This window comes from Entelurus aequoreus, linkage group LG15 (genome assembly GCF_033978785.1).
Source record: "Entelurus aequoreus isolate RoL-2023_Sb linkage group LG15, RoL_Eaeq_v1.1, whole genome shotgun sequence".
NCBI lineage: Eukaryota > Metazoa > Chordata > Actinopteri > Syngnathiformes > Syngnathidae > Entelurus > Entelurus aequoreus.
This window is the reverse complement of record NC_084745.1, coordinates 23,185,999-23,204,544: the sequence shown is the minus strand read 5'-3', so window position 1 is coordinate 23,204,544 and position 18,546 is coordinate 23,185,999. Positions and strand designations below refer to the sequence as shown.

The 18,546-nt window shown below is 41.3% G+C and overlaps 1 protein-coding gene across 2 annotated transcripts in view; it reads right to left on the bottom strand.

The window, feature by feature from the left end:
- The window catches only part of dok6 (docking protein 6), a 176,499-nt gene that overhangs the window by 35,954 nt on the left and 121,999 nt on the right, over nt 1-18,546 (bottom strand). For both annotated transcript variants that reach the window (XM_062021085.1, XM_062021084.1), the window contains exon 4: nt 8,100-8,219. In XM_062021085.1, coding sequence (XP_061877069.1) covers nt 8,100-8,219 — 120 coding nt within the window. The remainder of the gene's footprint in view (nt 1-8,099; nt 8,220-18,546) is intronic.

Sequence of the window (18,546 nt, the reverse complement as noted above, 5' to 3'; positions counted from 1 at the left end):
CCGCTTTTCAGCCGGCCGCGTCTTAGTCGTCGACGTCTTCCTCTCGCTGCATACGCTGCTCCGCGTCTTGCCTCTGGCGCTCCGCGTCTTGCCTCTGGCTCTCCACCTCCTTCCTCGTCTCTCTCGGCTGTCACGCTTTTATATACCGACAGCAGATTATCAGATTGTGCCCAGCTGCCCGACCCACGCACCTGTAGTCCATTTGAACGCGGGTCCGCAGGCCACGCCTCCTCGCAGCCATCTTGGAGCGGGCCCCGGTGTCGGACCGCCGGCCCCGCCTCTCCACAAGTGCCTTTCAGCCATTAATGCTGAAAGGTACATACAGGTTTTGGAGCAACATATGTTGCCATCCAAGCAACGTTACCATGGACGCCCCTGCTTATTTCAGTAAGACAATGCCAAGCCATGTGTTACATCAACATGGCTTCATAGTAAAAGAGTGCGGGTACTAGACTGGCCAGCCTGTAGTCCAGACATGTCTCCCATTGAAAATATGTGGTGCATTATGAAGCCTAAAATACCACAATACCACTGTTGAACAACTTAAGCTGTACATCAAGCAAGAATGGGAAAGAATTCCACCTGAGAAGCTTAAAAAATGTGTCTCCTCAGTTCCCAAACGTTTACTGAGTGTTGTTAAAAGGAAAGGCCATGTAACACAGTGGTGAACATGCCCTTTCCCAACTACTTTGGCACGTGTTGCAGCCATGAAATTCTAAGTTAATTATTATTTGCAAAAAAAAAAAAAGTTTATGAGTTTGAACATCAAATATCCTGTTTTTTTGTAGTGCATTCAATTGAATATGGGTTGAAAATAATAATAATAATAATAATAATACCTGGGATTTATATAGCGCTTTTCTAAGTACCCAAAGTCGCTTTACATGTTAAAAAAGGATTTGCAAATCATTGTATTCCGTTTATATTCACATCTAACACAATTTCCCAACTCATATGGAAACGGGGTTTGTACATATACATGTGTATATGTATATACTGTATATACATATATGTGTATATGTATACATATATATGTATGTATATATATATACATACATATGTATATATATATACATACATATATACATATATATGTATGTATATAAATACATACATATGTGTATATCTATACATATATATGTATATATATATATATGTATATATATACATATATTTGTATATATACATACATATATATGTATGTATATATATACATATATATGTATATATACACATATATATGTATGTATATATATATATATATATATATGTATATATGTATATAAATATACATACATACATATATACTGTACGTATATATATATATACATATATATGTATATATACATACATATATATGTATGTATATATATACACATTTATATGTATGTATATATATACACATATATATGTATGTATATATATATGTATATATATATATATACATACATACATACATACATACATACATACATATACATATATGTGTGTTTGTGTGTATATGTATACATATATATATGTATATGTTAACATATATACATCTGCATCTTCCGTGAGGGAGAAACCCAACTAAGCTACAGAACGACCTACTGAGAATTTCCCCCAGGGGAACCCGAGAGGGGGGAGGATGAGTTCTCCAACAGGACGGACCCAACGATGACGACTTTAGCAAACGGCTTAATGACTATGACGTTAAGATGCATCTGTGGCAAGAGCCTCAAGAACGAGCGTGGCCTAAAAATCCATCAGGGTCGAATGAAATGCTTGGTGTAGGAGAGTGACACACAGCGCACAGGACCGAGTCCTGGTGAGACGACGGAGGAGCCCGGCCGGGAGACACCACACAGAGCCCTGAACCTCAATGTGATAAACCCTCCAGCTGCCAGCAAAGTAATTAAGCAGCCTTGTACCAAGTGGCCTCCTGCAAGCCAACACAAAGGGTGGCACCAATTCGACGAGCACACAGCCAGAATCATCGAATCAATAGCCAAAGGGGATGTCGACAGATGGCTTTAGACCATGACCACCATCATTGTTTCTTATGGAGCAGAGAGGTTCGGTGTGGAAGAGGACAAGCCCATCAGTTCCAACTACACCATGGACCGAAGGGCAGAAAAGATCCATCAACGTGGCAGGAGCTCAGGTCCTTGGCAAGGCAGTACAAGGCAGCATCTGAGGAGGAGAAGGCGCCATTGGCTGAACTCCGGAACATCATCAGGAAGAAACTGACGACCCTACGTAGAGCTGAATGGCACAGGAGGCGCAGGAGAGAGAGCCAGGAAGCGAACTACATTCATAGCTAATCCATTTGGATTTATCAAAGAGCTGTTGGGGCAGAAGCGCAGTGGGCGTCTAGTTTGCTCCAAAGAAGAAGTTAACAACTTCTTGAAAAACCACCTGAGCGACCCTGAAAAAGAGAAAACGCTAGGGCCCCTCAGTGCCTTATTGGACATACCATCTCCCACTGTCAATTTCATCACCAGCGAGCCCACCTGGAAGGAAATCCAGGAGGTTGTTACTGCAGCCAGAGCCAGTTCAGCTCCAGGACTCAGTGGAGTACCCTACAAGGTGTACAAGTGATGCCCGGAACTCCTTAGAATCCTTTGGAGGATCCTGCGAATGATTTGGCGCAGAGGAACTGTTGCAGACCAGTGGAGGCAGGCTGAGGGTGTTTGGATACCTAAAGAAGAGAATTCCACCAAGCTGAGGTCTAGTCTTACATATAGGACTGCACGATTATGGGCAAAATAATAATTAAGATTATTTTTTATCAATATTGAAATAACGATTATTATATGATCATATATATATCATCCATAACTTCTCTCAGTCATATCTTTCTGACCTGCTCCATGTCGCCATGCCCTCACGTTCCCTAAGATCTTCTTCATCAATCCATCTCACTGTCTTCTTATTTAAACTGTCCACCATGAGTGCCCAAGCTTTCAGCCGCTCTGCCCCACATCTTTGGAACTCTTTACCACCAGACCTTCGTAACTTAGACTCAATATCCCTCTTCAAATGAAGACTCAAAACACACCTATTCCTGACTGCTTATTCATTGCAATCATCTTATCTTCTCTATCTTTGTTGTTGTTGTTTTTATCCAATTTGATTTTATTGTTTTGATTTTGTACGGTGTCCTTGAGTGCCCAGAAAGGCGCCTTATAAGTAAAATGTATTATTATTATTATTATTATTATTATTAATCATGATTATTCAGTATGTTTGGTAAAACAGTATTGGGGTGTGAACGTGACACCATCTTGTAATTTGTAATGTCTAATAAAAATGCTCTAGATGAACGTTATCTATATATTTAAAAACAAATATTAGTGTTTTTGTTCATTAATAGTATCAGCGACTCAGATTTGTATTACATTAAGTCTATTTTAATCCCAGGTATTAATTATACACCTTAAAACATTAACTAAATGCTATGTCACATGAATGGTTATTAAATTAATTACTTTGTGGAATGAAAAAAAAAAGTATTGTAAAAAAACAGTGTTTACTTTTTGATATCAAAATAAAACACAAAGCAGTTTGGCTAATGAAGATAAAGTCAAATAAACAAGCTTTGTTCTTCTCCACCACCAATGTACTTCAGTGCAACAGTTTGGCCAACAAAAATAAAGAGGAGTGATACCTCTCACATCTAATACGCAATCTTTGTGCCTCACCGACAACTCAGTCAGCGTTCAATTCGATGAGATGACAAAACATTGTATCTAGTATTGATGTTATTGGAACACTAACAAAGTTATCAGTTAAATAAAGGACGAGTGAGCATCCCAGTCAACAAACTACAGACTTTATAAAGAAGTTGTGGCAACGTTCCTGACACATCGCCGCTGCATGCTAACTCTCAGTCCCAGCAGCTGACGGAAGCACGCTAGTTGCACGTTCAAAATGAAACTGCAACATCAAATGTTTTTCTCCTCCAACAGCATTGCACTCTTAATCGCACACCGAGAATCCACGGAAGTAGAAGTGATTGAAATGAAGTGAAACGACGCTATCGGCTCCAACAGCTCAGAGGGAACATTTTCAAAGCAAAGCCTGTGTAGTCGCCGCCATGTCTCGCAAGCCGAACAGCTCTAGTGCACATGCGCAGGAAGTAAGCAGTGTTGCCTAAAATGCATTAACAAATGACAGTTTTTCGGTATTCAAAAATGTAAACGATATTACTAACCGTCTGGAAGTTTACCGCGGTTTATCATTATACCGTTTATCGTTACATCCCTAGTACCCATGCGTCAAGTAGCTTGCGTAAGGGTCCTTCCCGTGCAAACCATCTTGCACACTTTGAAGTGCACTTCCCATACATTATTGCTTTGCGTCGGCGGCTACATGGACCGCAGAGCTGTGGTTGGTCAGTGTTTGCCCAGCACAACAGAGCTGACGTTAAGCTTGAAATGCACATATTAGAGTAGTGGTTCTCAAACTTTTTCCACCAAGTACCACCTCAGAAAACTAAAACACTTGGCTTTTCAAGTAGCACTATAATGACCAACATTAAAATATAGTAGCGTAGTAGGCCTAAGTGATCATTAAAAACAAGGTAGAAGTTTTATTTACCAAGTATACAGAATTAAAAATTTTTGGCCACTGCAACATTACACAGAGTTTGAACATAAACACTGTTAAACCATCAGGTCCCCGCGAGTTGAGTGATATAAATTACGAAGTAAGACGGTTTTGTTTGTGTCTCAATTGTTTATTTTGGTGTCGAATACGGCCTACAGTAGTCAGATTATAACGACGGATAAACCTTTGATGACAGATCGAGTCACATCATTACAATATTTAATTAATTCAATCTTTTGCGTGCTACTAGATGAAGCCTGTGTACCACTAGTGGCACGTACCACCGTTTGAAAATCTCTGTAATAGAGAAAGCAACAGTCATTGAACATTTTCTTGCAAACTATTGGCGACTTGTATTGTGTACTTAATATCTCGGTGCACTCTGAAAATAATTACTGAGTGTTGTTTTACAGCTTGTTGTGTTGTTTGCAATAATGCTTGATTTGCACAAAAAGTTTTCTGACCAATAAAAAATAGTTCTTACAGTTACAGTGCTTAGATCTCTGGTGTGCCATTCTCCAAATGGCCCCATAGCGTTGCAAATTTGCCCGTCCTCTGCCGCAACTCGCCCAGGGAATGCACAGTCCAACTTTACGGATGTCCTTTTGTCCGGTGTATGAGAAAAATGTACAATAAAAGTAAACTGATTTCTAGATGATTAGTTCTAGTGCCAATAACGATTTAGATGTTGCGGTCAGAGAATCACAATTCAAATCTTATCCCCTACGGAAGATGCCGTCAAACGGGCTACGTGACGCGTACTTCAGCCTTTAGTTGATTGCATCCCTTCATATTGTCATGAGTCAGGGACCTCGTACCTAGCAACATCACTACATCCTCATCAACCCGTCATGCACTTTTCCTTTTTGAATACCTTTTTTTTATATACTAAAATTTTTAGATAGACCCCTTTTTTGACCAGCTGATCGGCAGCTTTTCTGCTGTGTCTCCCTCTTCTTCTTGGACAGGTTACCAGGTGGCCACGGATCATTTCTGGAGCAGTACAAGTCTGGATGAAGTGCTAGCTGACCCGAGTTGTTACCTGGGGTGGATCACTCTTCCATGCACAGCTGTGGACGTCTCTGTGTAGCTGATACTTGTTTATGTCAGCACTTTACCTGTCCTTGATTTTAAATGGACTGACGTTTGATGGTTGTTTTTATTTTAGTAGCAGCCTAATGAGCAGCATAATTACATTATGAATAAATATTTCTGAATGAATATTGTCAGTTGGCACATGCTTAAAAACATCTCAGGCTGAAGTTAAAAGCCGATTGCTAAGTAAGAACCACTGACTAGGTTTCTTTAAGATAGTTGATGACTAGTCGACGATCAAAATGTCGCACAGATCACTAAAACAAGCTCTGTTTATCCATGCAAGCGCAAACACTGGCTGATTATGCAAATTAGACCCATAATCTCCAGGTCTGTGGGAAACACTGCAGCGTGCCCAAACTTTTGACCGCTACTGCCAACGCATGAAAGATCAATTTGATTTGATTATAATTGATAGCTTTTGCATGAATTCCCTTCCAGTCCGTCCAGACTTTGGACACAGCCATGTATCTCCTTCCTCTTCCACCCCATTTAACTGTCAGGTGGGTTCTCAATAATCTAGATGGGTTCTCATTAATTACAGTCAATAGCTCCAAAATAATCCATGTGTCTGCAATGGATAGAAAATAGCAATGTCATAAAGCAGGAGTATTTTTAGGTTACCGGTACTCTGATCTAATGATGGCCCACTACTGCTTGGGGAGGTTTTGGGGTGTTGCTAATTGAAAAATGACTGCAGGCTTTTTCCTCCGGACTTCCACGCTCAGTCATTGCGATTCAAAGTACTGCAACTTTAGTGTATGCAATTGTTTTTTTGTTTTTTTAAAATGTTTTTGGATTAGGGATGTCCGATATTGGTATACAAATATTACAACGGATTATATCGTTTTTTCTTTAATGACATGGAATAGGATATTGCCTGCATTTCGCCCAATTGAAGGGCTACCGCTCAGTATTAGAAATGGGTGATAGACAAGTAGACAATTTGATGGATAAATTGCTTTTTAACTATAAGCCATGCCGATATTGAAGTACTTATTTTGATTTGAACAAAAACAATATTTGAAATATGATCCATCCATCTATGTTATACCGCTTGTCCCTCTATAGAACACATTTAAAAGATATGAAATTGCTTGCAATACATGTATTTTTTTCCTGTTAAAATGGAAAGTTGGATACATTTAGTAAGAAAAGACGCATATTGGTTCCAGACTTTCTAGGGCCAGAAAAAATGATGTGGCGGGCCTGACTTGGCCTTAAGTTTGACACATGTATGTAGTATGTTTTGCTATTCCTCACCCTCCACTGAGAGTGGTACTTGTAAGAAACAGTTTTTTTTGCCGCCATGGAGACAAGGGTTTCTGACTTAGAAACGGATTTGCACTGTTGAGGGACATTGGCCACTAGCTAGCAAGGACACTACCGTTGAGGACACTTGTTGCTGTCAAATTTGCAGACACAGCTAGAATGTATCATCAACATGCATTATCACGACATAACGATAATATTAAAAGCTCTATCGTCGGCCAAATTCATATATCCATATTGTATATCGAGTATATTGCCCAACCCTACTTGGCATGTGGGACCTTTACCCAGTGGTGACCTCATTAAACTGCCTCTACATCCACAGAGAAACAATCTTGCTAGCTCACTACAATAATTTCCCCAGTCAGGTTGTAATTATCGATATAGGAAATATTGATATCGAAATGTAAGTGTAACAGTATCGACACTCAGGATATCAGTTGTATAACCCATTTAGTAAAATCGAGCATCTCTCCTTAACATGGAAAATCCTTTGTTTCTGATAACCAGCGTTTTGTCCACTACAGAGGACGCTGGCTACACTATGTTCAGTGATGCATAATGATTGCAATTTGTTTGACTTTTGAGACAAATTTCTCTGCAAGGCTTTGGTTAAACTTGCAAATTTGGCACTTTTTTGCGATTGCCTGTTGCCTTTCCCGCTTTACTGAGTGAATGAGCTCCATTCTACTTCCTGTGAGCGGAATATGTGGGGGGAAGCACATTTATTTCACATGGCTTTAGGAGCCATAATCTCATCCATCTCTGTGACAAGCTTCATTATGAGGGAAGCCAGTGATGCACAGCACTTCGCATTAGGGCCTGGAACAGAGAGCAACCCCCCCACTCCAACACCACCACAGCCTGTGACCTGTACACACACACATACCGAATTCTTTCCCACAAGAAATACTTCTGAAGTTGGACCTGCTAAAGCAAAAGACTTAACGGGGAACATCAGATCAGGTATTGACACACACAAAAAAAAGAGTTCTTATTAGCAAGGTTTAATTGGACATTGGCAGCTCACATTACTCTACAAACCCACAGCATTAATGCCCTGAGACATGGCTGTGAGCCGAGCGAAAGAAGATTGACCAGGAATGGCTGTCTATCTTAGCACCGACTAATTGGGCACTCACCGTTCTGCTCCCGCTGCACCCCCGCTGCTAACAGGTCGGGCTCGCCCAGGCTGATGTCGTTGAGACGGGTGCCCAGGCACTCCACGTTCAGCAGCTTGCACCATTCCTCTGCGTCTAGCTCTACATGTGGACACACAACAGCAACAGTCTTATAATAGGACAACTTGGCATTCAATCCACTCATTTCATATTTTCAAGGTGAAGAACTGAAATGTAACTAAATCTTTTAAAACTGTGGGTCAAGGGGGTTAACCCTAAGCCTAGCCCTTTAATGAATTACCGTTATCAATTGCTATTTTTAAAAGGATGTTAAAATATGTATGTATGTATACAAACTCTTGTTTCCATCCCAGCATTGTATTGTGAACAAGTATGTTGCTCAGAGGAACTGTAAAACTTGTGAATTTGAACTAGAGGCTGCATACTATTTGACTCAACAGCGTCTCTGCTGGTTGCAGCTGAGTACAGACCTTAATTTAGCTTCGACTTCTCTAAAGGGGACATATGATGATTTTAATCTACATTTACAACAATTCCTTGTGGTTTAGATAATACCTATTGGATATGCTTCTCTGTAAATTTTGCTCCACAGTCACATTTATAACCCGTTTTTTTGAGTCTGTCTGCAAGATGTTACTTTCTGGTAGCTTTCTCAGATTGCAAATGAAACCAAGCCCGAACCTCTCCAAAAGTATCTTAATTAATCTTTTGAAAATGTACACTGTTTAAACATACATCCAGATATGTTTCCAGAAAATAAACTTTATGAACTTTATATAGATTTATTTGGTCACAACATTCAGTACACCTGCACACTCTCCGATCGATTCAGACTAGGGGTGTAACTAGGAACTAGGGATTAATGAATAGGGATTGTGTTCAGCTGCACCGAACACTAAAGGCTGCGCCAAACACAAAATATATACATTTAATAAAGTCTAATACAAATAGGGCAACAAGAGAAATATCCCACAGTTCTCTTTTGTAAAGCAAATCTGTACAGCAGATAAGGGCATCTACATCAACAATATGATTTGCCTGAGTGGCTGGACTGGACAAGTTTGGGGGAAAAAAAATGACAAGGGATGTAACGATATTAGAATTTCACACGGTTATCTTTATTATCGCGGTACTGTTGAATGTGTTCAAAAAGTACTTTTACACAGTTACATTTTTTTTTCCAACATAATTGAAATAAATAGACACACGGTTACAAAACCACAATTTTGCATTCACTGATAGTGTTTATCTTAGTATTTTATCTGTTTATTGGCTAAGCTTTTATTGTTTTAAATATGTGTCTGTACTTTAGCATTTTAAGATTGATCTAAATAAAAAATGCGTAACAAATAAAATCTATCAATATATAGAAGAGGCATCCAAAACTGCATGCAAGCTCACGCCAAAATGCATGAAGCTTATGATTTGGCACTTGGGCATTGTTTAACACGAGTATATAACATTGTAACAATATTTATAAGTCAGAAAAGAGGTCCTATTTAAAATGCATATCATTTGTAGATAGCATGCTGCATAATTTCAAGAGGTACCTGTATGTTTAAAAGTAATTGTAAATGTCAATATCTAATTCTAATTTATTGCAACCACAAGAGATGTTTCTACCATATTGATATTTTGCTGTTCCCTAATAAACATTCCTACCAATTAGATATCTGACGACTTCAACTGTCATCACTTCAGTCCTTACAACTACTCACAATGGATACAAATTCACAAGAATGGTGAGATGAATTTCACAACAAAATTCAGCGTGAGTTATGCATAAGGTGCCATCAATCTGACATTGTACATTCACAAGAGCCAGCAGATTCAATGACAGCAAGTTTTCTCACTTCTACCTTGGTCAATACTTTCCGAGTTCCGAGTCTGTTTGATCCACATGCCCCACAGTCCCAAACGAGTGAATCACCTATTCAAATAATCAATATGCTATTTCACATGTAGAGTGAAGTCTTTAATAGTGTGTTAGTTAGTCAGGACTTGCTAACAGGAAACTACAGGCTACTTTAACACTACATACAATTTAAACAACATACTGGGTCACCTACAGGAAGTGGAATGAATGTACGTGTACCAAATTTACAAATAGTTTGAGATACAAGCTCTGCTTTTTGCTATGCTTTAAATTGCAACCACACATTGACTTACGAGCACTTTGCTCTCTGTTTAAGTAATATTTCTAACAGAGTTGTGCTGTTAAAACAATAAATAATTACTATACTGCTACACGTTATTGTGCCTGCTTCATTTACACAAAAATAAAATATGTCCTACCTGCAGCAAGTCAAGGCTCGAGTCATTTATCCAAAACAGTATTGAAAAACTGCAGAAGCTGTGTTTCAATTTGTTGTGTCTAGTCCTGTCTCAACAAACTCCATGGTCGAACAATAGCTTTGGTTGGCACGTCGCTTGTTGTCATCCCAGACGTGACTTATCCGGTCTGCCCCTCAAAGAAGTCGAAGATAGTGAAGAGGTAGTGAAACACGTAGCAGCTTTAAGAAAACAAGTAGCTTATAATAAGGGGATAATAGGCAGACAGTTACGTTTTCGCATTGTTGCGGAAGTTGTGACCCCAAGATGCGGAGACAGGAGACGACGTGCAGGGAAGAAAAGTATTTAATGTTCAAAATTACAAAAAATAGACTGCAGCAGGAAGTGCACAGAAAGCACAGGGAAGATGTGCACGCAAAGTGAGCTATAACAAACACTGAACAATGAAAGCATACCAATGAGAAACAAACATGGAACAAAGCAAGAGGCAGCTGGCTGGTTAGCAATCAGAGACAGGGGAGCCCACTGATCGTCAATCAGGAGCAGGTGACGGAAATTACGCTCAGACACAGAGAAATTAAGTCACAGCAAGGCAACAGACACAAAACAGGAAGTGGGAACAAAATAAGAGCTTCTGCTGCTTTTTGTTCAATGGTAGGTGCATTACGCCACCTACGGTATTGGAGTGTGAACCAGAGTACCTTCCTTTCTCCCTCCCTCACTTACATACTTCCATAAACCCGTCTCTCGTAGAAACTTCACAAAAACATTTTTGGTTGCTGCACCCCTTTGAGAGTAAACTCCTCTGTCCATGTCTTCTAACTTCCTCTCTTCGTTTTCTCCTTTCTGTAGTGTATTTCCCACAATGAACGATTGCACATTCCACTGACTATCGCATAGCAGCTGTCACATAATCCTGTTGGGTGTTTGTTAATAAGGTGCAATATTATTTGGTGTCCCAATTGAATACATGATATGATTCCTTGCGCTTTTGTGCTCCCCCGTACAGTTTTTACCGCTCCTGTGTTCTGTATTGCAATAAAAAAAATGTATAGCAACAATATTTCATATATTTCATTAACTATAGCGTGTCTACTTTGCGACCTAAATATTGAACAAAGATTGATGCTGACCTTGAGCAGCACAACGGCTATGAACGAACATTTGAAAAGAAAACCATCAACTAGTCAATCGTCCGCGCGAGCATACATTGTCATCATTACACAAAAACATGAATGTGTCATTTGTATCTGCTAGGGGTGTAACGGTACGTGTTTTGTATTGAACCGTTTCGGTACGGGGCTTTCGGTTCGGTACGGGGGTGTACCGAACGAGTTTTTAAGCTAAAGCTAACTTTAGCTGCTAAAGTCTTAACAAGCTGCTTCGCTCCTCTGCCTCTGTCTCAGCACGCAGCATTGTCCCACCCACACAACCATCTGATTGGTACACACGCAGCATTATCAGCCAATCAGCAGTGTGTATTCAGAGCGCATGTAGTCAGTGCTTCAGCGTGGAGCAGATAGGTGTTTAGCAGGTGAGCATCAGGCAGCGGACTCTCCCCAAATGATAATAAACACCTCCCAGTCAACTACTAGTAACATCACTATGAGCCCGTTGACATTCTAGAAATATAAACTGCAGCTCAGCTCACTCGCAGTCCTGGCTTGAGGTGAAGGCTAATTACCTCTCAGTTCCACACATCGACCCCTTCTGAGCGTGGACATGCTAACCTTTCTTCATTACAACTGTTAGTCACTCACTGGAATGAGTAGAATTGGTTATTGTGTACTGTGTTGGACTGGATGTTTATTTTGCACATTATAAAAGCAATACTTAATGTTTACAGTGCTCCAGAATATTTAGATTGGCACTTTTTTGTATTGGATGTTTATCTTTATTTTTGCACATTTTAGCAAATAAGCAATACTTTCACTTTTGTTGAAATGTTTACACTGTTGTTACAGACTATTTCGTTTTGCACTTTTTTGTATTGGATGTTTATCTTTATTTTTGCACATTTTAAAGCAAAATAAGCAATACTTTTACTTTTGAAATGCTTATACTATTGCAGAATATTAAGATTGGCACTGGATGTTGACTTTTATATTTGCACATTAAAAAGCAAATAAGCTACTTTTAATTTTGTTAAATGTTAAAAGTTTTAAATGTTTACATTATTACAGAATATTTAGTCATGTTGTTGTCAATGTTGACTGAGTGGCCATACTTCTTTTTTTTTGTAAATAAAAGCCATGCCTTTTGAAAAAACAGGCCTACATTTATTTTTTCATCTTCATTTTGAATAAAAAAATAATCGGTAAAAGGAAAAATAATCCATAGATTAATCGAAAAAATTATCTATAGATTAACCGATTAATCGAAAAAATAATCTATAGATTAATTGATAGAAAAATAATCGTTAGCTGCAGCCTTAATTACATTATAATTGTATTGTATGCATGTTTGAAATAAATTGAACTGAACTCTTCCACCCATTGTAGTGCTGCTGTGATTGCCATTAGCTCAACTGTCAACACTGCCAAAAGGCTTGTTGGTCTTTATTTACTGCTATCCGGCCTTGGTAATACAAAAGCAAAGCCTGTTCTTCCTGTGATTAAATCTTTCGATTCGTCCTTAAATATTGGAGTACACAAACTGTATTTAGTATTCAAACGGTCCTCAACTATTACTACCACACTTCTACTCAGACCTTGACCTTTGACTTTTTGCCGCAGCCATTAATATTCACCGAAACGGCAGGGAACAACCATGAAAAAGTAACTGTTACTAAACAGGAACAAAACACCCAACACAAAAAAACCACCACAAAACCAAAACAAGTTATGACACAGACTTGGCAACATTGGACAGAGAACAAGCAAAGAAGACACACATTAGTCCACTCCCCAAAGTAAAAGCTATACATTATTAAAACATTGTTACATACAAAAAACTACTGTAGTTGTTTGTAGTACATGCTAATGTAATGATTTTCAAACAGTATTTATTAACTAAAACTGTGTTTCTTTGATTGATTGATACAACTTTTTTTTTTACTAAAGGCATGTTATATGTTAAAATTGTGGTGTTTTGAGGACCAGGCACAGATTACATCAATTACAATTCATTTAAAGGGCTCATTTGATTTTTTTCTACATTTAAAACACTTTCTTGTGGTCTCCATAACAGGCAATGGTGGTTCTTTGGTCAACAGTTTGCATTGATTGTGATTTACAGACCGTCTTCAAGCTACTTTCTGACCATTTCTTCTGGATGCGCCATTTTGTGGGCGGTCTTTTTTACATACCTCCACTTCGACTGTGTCTTCTCTCGGTCAGCCATCTTGTCGTTTTTAGGGCTTCCATATAGAGCCTACTGACATATAATTTATATCTATATGCTACTTTGTATTAGAAATGTCAACAGTGGAGGATGCATGTGCATGTACGAGCCAGTCTGCCCCACAACCAAAGAACTGAGATAAAAGAAGGAGGTTATTGACAATGGCGAACCCACGCACAGCACTTTTGGGTAAATCTCATATAGGAGCTATCCGCTGACGTCATAATTGGGAAAAATGTCCCTAATGGGGCTAATTCCAAACGGCTTGTTTAGAGAACGTATGAAGGAAGCAAAATTGTTTTATAAATATCTCCGCCATGCCTCCACAGTTTAATTTTAACTTTTCGGGACTTATGCAGATCCCAAGTACACAAAACAGATACCAATATGTAAAAGTTGGTTTTGCATAATAGGGCTCCTTTAAATGGGTGGGGCTGCTTTGAGATAGAGTGTTTTGAGTTACGAACTTAGTTGTGGAATGCAATGTGCTCGTAAGTTGAGGTACTACCATACTTGCCAACCCTCCCGGATTTTCCGGGAGACTCCCGAAATTCAGCGCCTCTCCCAAAAACCTCCCGGGACAAATTTTCTCCCGAAAATCAGGCAGAGCTGGAGGCCACGCCCCCTCCAGCTCCATGCGGACCTGACCTGTTTTCACATCCGCTTTCCCACAATATAAACAGCGTGCCTGCCCAATCACGTTATAACTGTAGAATGATCGAGGGCGAGTTCTTGGTTTCTTATGTGGGTTTATTGTTAGGCAGTTTCATTAACGTCCTCCCAGCGCGGTAACAACACACAACAACAGCAGTTACGTTTTCGTCTACCGTAAAGCAGTTCGTCTGCCGTAAACAGCAATGTTGTGACACTCTTAAACAGGACAATACTGCCATCTGCTGTACATGCATATGTGACAATAACATCTACGGCTTTTAGAGAGTGCAGTGCACAACTGCGCACACAACAAGGAGACGAAGCAGAAGAACTAGGAAGATACAGCCGTGGCGACGCCGACAACGAGTAAGATGAAGAAATACGCTTGTAAGTTCCAAGCCGCAGCTGCGATTGGACCTGGATAGCCTCCGGGAAGAAGTAGTGGACTACCAAGTGCTTGACACTGAAGATCTTCCTCAGGAAGCAAAGATTGACCGGTTTTGGGCCATGCTAGGGAGAGATGGAAGATTCCAGACTTTAGCGCATTTGATGAAAGCACTTTTGTGCGTGCCACACAGCAATGCATCATCAGAGAGGGTGTTCAGCATGGTTAGAAAATTAGTGACAGAGAATAGAACAAGGATGGACAATTCAACCCTTAACTCAACAATGAGTAGATGAGTGATTTGTGTGTGTATATGTGTAAATAAATGAACACTGAAATTCAAGTATTTCTTTTATATATATATATATATATATACATATATATATATATATATATATATATATATATGTATATATATATATATATATATATACTCCGACCACGCCCCCCCCACCTCCCGAAATCGGAGGTCTCAAGGTTGGCAAGTATGGGTACTACTGTATTTGCAGTGGCACCTCAGTTTTTGGTACTTTTATCATTATTCAGTTTCTGACAAAAATGTTTGCCAAATTTTTCGTATGACGTCTCGTTTATTGTGGGTTCAAACATTGCGCGTAACAAACTAGTCCGTCTGCCAGCTTATTATTTCGCAAAATTGAGTACCCAAATGAAAATCCAACATGTTAGTGATTCAGTGTGTGCTTTTTTTTAATTGAGTATGACTACAAAATAACACACCATGGGTCTCCTGGACTCCAAGTATGTGCAAGAAAAGAGTGTCCTTAAACATGTTTATACAGGGCAAATCCACACGCAAAAAAATAAAGAGCAAGTAATAAGAAAAATACAACAAGAGATGCAACGGAACGCATCAAACATACAGGTTACTTTCTAAATGGTAAATTAGTGAACCAGTAAGAACAGTCCTATTGCACAAAACAAGACTCCTCACAAAGGCGTAAAGGGCATTAAACACTAAACAGGAAACGGATTTTACAAAATTAGAGCGCAGAACCAGAACTTATGAAAAATTACACCATAAGGACACAAGTCTGACTGAAAAAAATTCTAACAAGTAAAAATTTATCAAATTCCAACCGTATAGAGTGCCAGGAACATTAAATATGCTAAATAGATTATGCACGCCCGCTGCAATAGAGCGCAAATTAGAGTGCTGCTGTGTGGGTCCTGTGATCTCTGTGTTGGGGAACAATTAAAAATATTTGTCATTAATGCACACGTTAAAAGTACAATTTCCTGGTCCTCTGGTCCATGTCCTGCCACCGTGTCTTCATCGTTGAGCTAACGGTCCCATGGGAGGACGCCATCGATGAAGCATTCGAGCGGAAGAGGCTGCGATATGCCAACTTGGCAGCTGAGGCAGAGGCACGGGGCTGGAACGTGAAGGTGTGGCCAGTGGAGGTGGGCTGTAGAGGCTTTGTAGCCAGTTCCACCACAAGGCTCCTGAAAGAAGTAGGAATCAGAGGACAGGCCCAACGCAAGGCTATTAAAGAACTTTCCACCGCAGCAGAACGGAGCAGTCACTGGCTGTGGCTGAAGCGCAGGGATGCAGCATGGGCTGCCAAATAACCACGTGGTGCCACCATGCGACACACACCCAGGTCTGATCAGCCGGTGGTGGGCCAACCTCGGCAGAGGGTGTCTTGTGATAAATGGCCGAAACGCCCAATGACGTCGGGGAACACAACTGAAGATGTGTTGTACTGGTGGCACCACGTGATTAGTGCCAAACTCCACCCCACCCAAGAGGACATCTCCAACCCCATTTAATTGTTATGCTGAATATTTAGGGATCTTTAACAACTAGCCTCAGCCTGCTAGCCACAGCCTGCTAGCCACAGCCTGCTAGCCTCAGCCTGCTAGCCACAGCCTGCTAGCCACAGCCTGCTAGCCAAAGCCTGCTAGCCTAAGCCTGCTAGCCTCAGCCTGCTAGCCTCAGCCTGCTTGCCACAGCCTGCTAGCCTCTGTGTGCTCTCCTGGACTGCCAAGCCAAGGACTACGAGCTCCCTCATTTCCCTCTGGTTTTATTAATTATAACCCTTGAACTTTACTTCTGCTTGTCTTTTCTGCATTTGGGTCCACCAGTTTTACCATCCGTGACAGAACGATCTGGCCACCTTTTCAATGGACCCAGCAGATTTTGACCGTGTGAGAGAGGCCCTTGCCAATCAAGGACAGCGTTTGGGAAACCATGACCAACTACTGCAGAAACTTATTGACCAGATGTCACGCGTTTCCACCCAGCTCACCACTCTCATCAATCAACAAGCTCAACCACAACCCGAACCACCTGCACCACCTGCACCCCTTGCTGTCCCTGCTGCAGAGCCAAAACATCCCCCCGCCTGATAAGTACTCTGGCAATCCTAGCACTTGTCGTGAATTTTTAACTCAGATCCAGCTTGCTTTTGATGCTCAGCCCTCTCGCTTTGGCCGCGAGGCAGCCAAAATCGCTTACGTGGCTAACCTGCTACAGGGGCCCCCTTTGAGCTATTTCAATGCCCTTCGTGAGCAAGGATCCCCTGCAGCCCAGTCCTTTGCCGCTCTATCTGCAGAACTGAAGCGGGTCTACGACCACCCCATACGAGGGCAGCAAGCAGGTCAGCAGTTGTTGCGACTTCGTCAAGGGAAAAGCTCAGTAAGAGAATTTGCCTGTGAATTCCGGTCCCTAGCGGTGGAGTCTGGCTGGAATGACAAGGCCCTTCTCACTGCTTTCCAGAATGGGCTTAGTCGGGTCATTGGAAGGGAGATTGCTCTGAGGAATGAGCAGCTGTCCCTAGACGAAGCTATTACTGCAGCTATCAACATCTCTGACCAGATGGCCCAGTGGCAAGCTGACCCCGTTCCTTGCAGGTCATCGGAACCCCCCAGCTTTAGACCCAGGCTGGCCGAGCCCAACTTGCCAATGTGCACAGCCTCAACCTCCAGTTCTCCTGTTGAGGAGCCCATGCAGGTGGGCCGGGCTCACCTTACACCTGAAGAGCGCCTCCGCAGAAGGAGGGCAGGGGTGTGTCTCTATTGTGGTCAACCTGGCCATTTCCTTGCCACTTGTTCTATGCGACCCAAAAGAGTAGGCTCACCAGTAACAGTGGGGGTTCTGGTGAGCCCAGCTGTCTCCTCCCCTGAGTCCCTATGCCCAATGCAGTTTTCTGCTACTCTCCGTTGGCAATCCAAGTCCTTGTCTCTCCTTGCTCTGGTGGACTCGAGGGTGAATGAGAACTTTTTGGACGCAGACGTTGCTTCCCAAGTGGGCATTACCATCGAACCACTTCCCTCACCCTTGCATGCCTATTCCCTGACTGGTCGACTCCTTGCCCGTGTCACTCACCGATCCGAACCTGTGCACCTCCTTGTCTCCGGTAATCATCTTGAACAAATCCAATTCCACATAATCTCTTCTCCTCATGCTCCTGTAGTCCTTGGTCAGCCCTGGTTAAGGCTTCACAATCCTCACATTGACTGGGCTGCAGCCAAAGTGGTGAGCTGGAGCTCCTACTGTCTCTCCACCTGCCTGCGGTCTGCCCACTCCCCTGCTGAGGACACAGTCTCTCCAGTTGTCGCAGAGCCCCCATATTTGTCCAAGGTTCCCTCTGTCTACCATGACTTAGAAGAGGCCTTCAGCAAGCAACACGCACTGTCCCTCCCTCCGCACCTCCCTCTGCCATTGACCTGCTTTCAGGAGCTCCCCTGCCTTCCAGTCGGTTATACAACCAGTCCCGCCCTGAGAGAGAGGCGATGGAAAAGTACATCCAT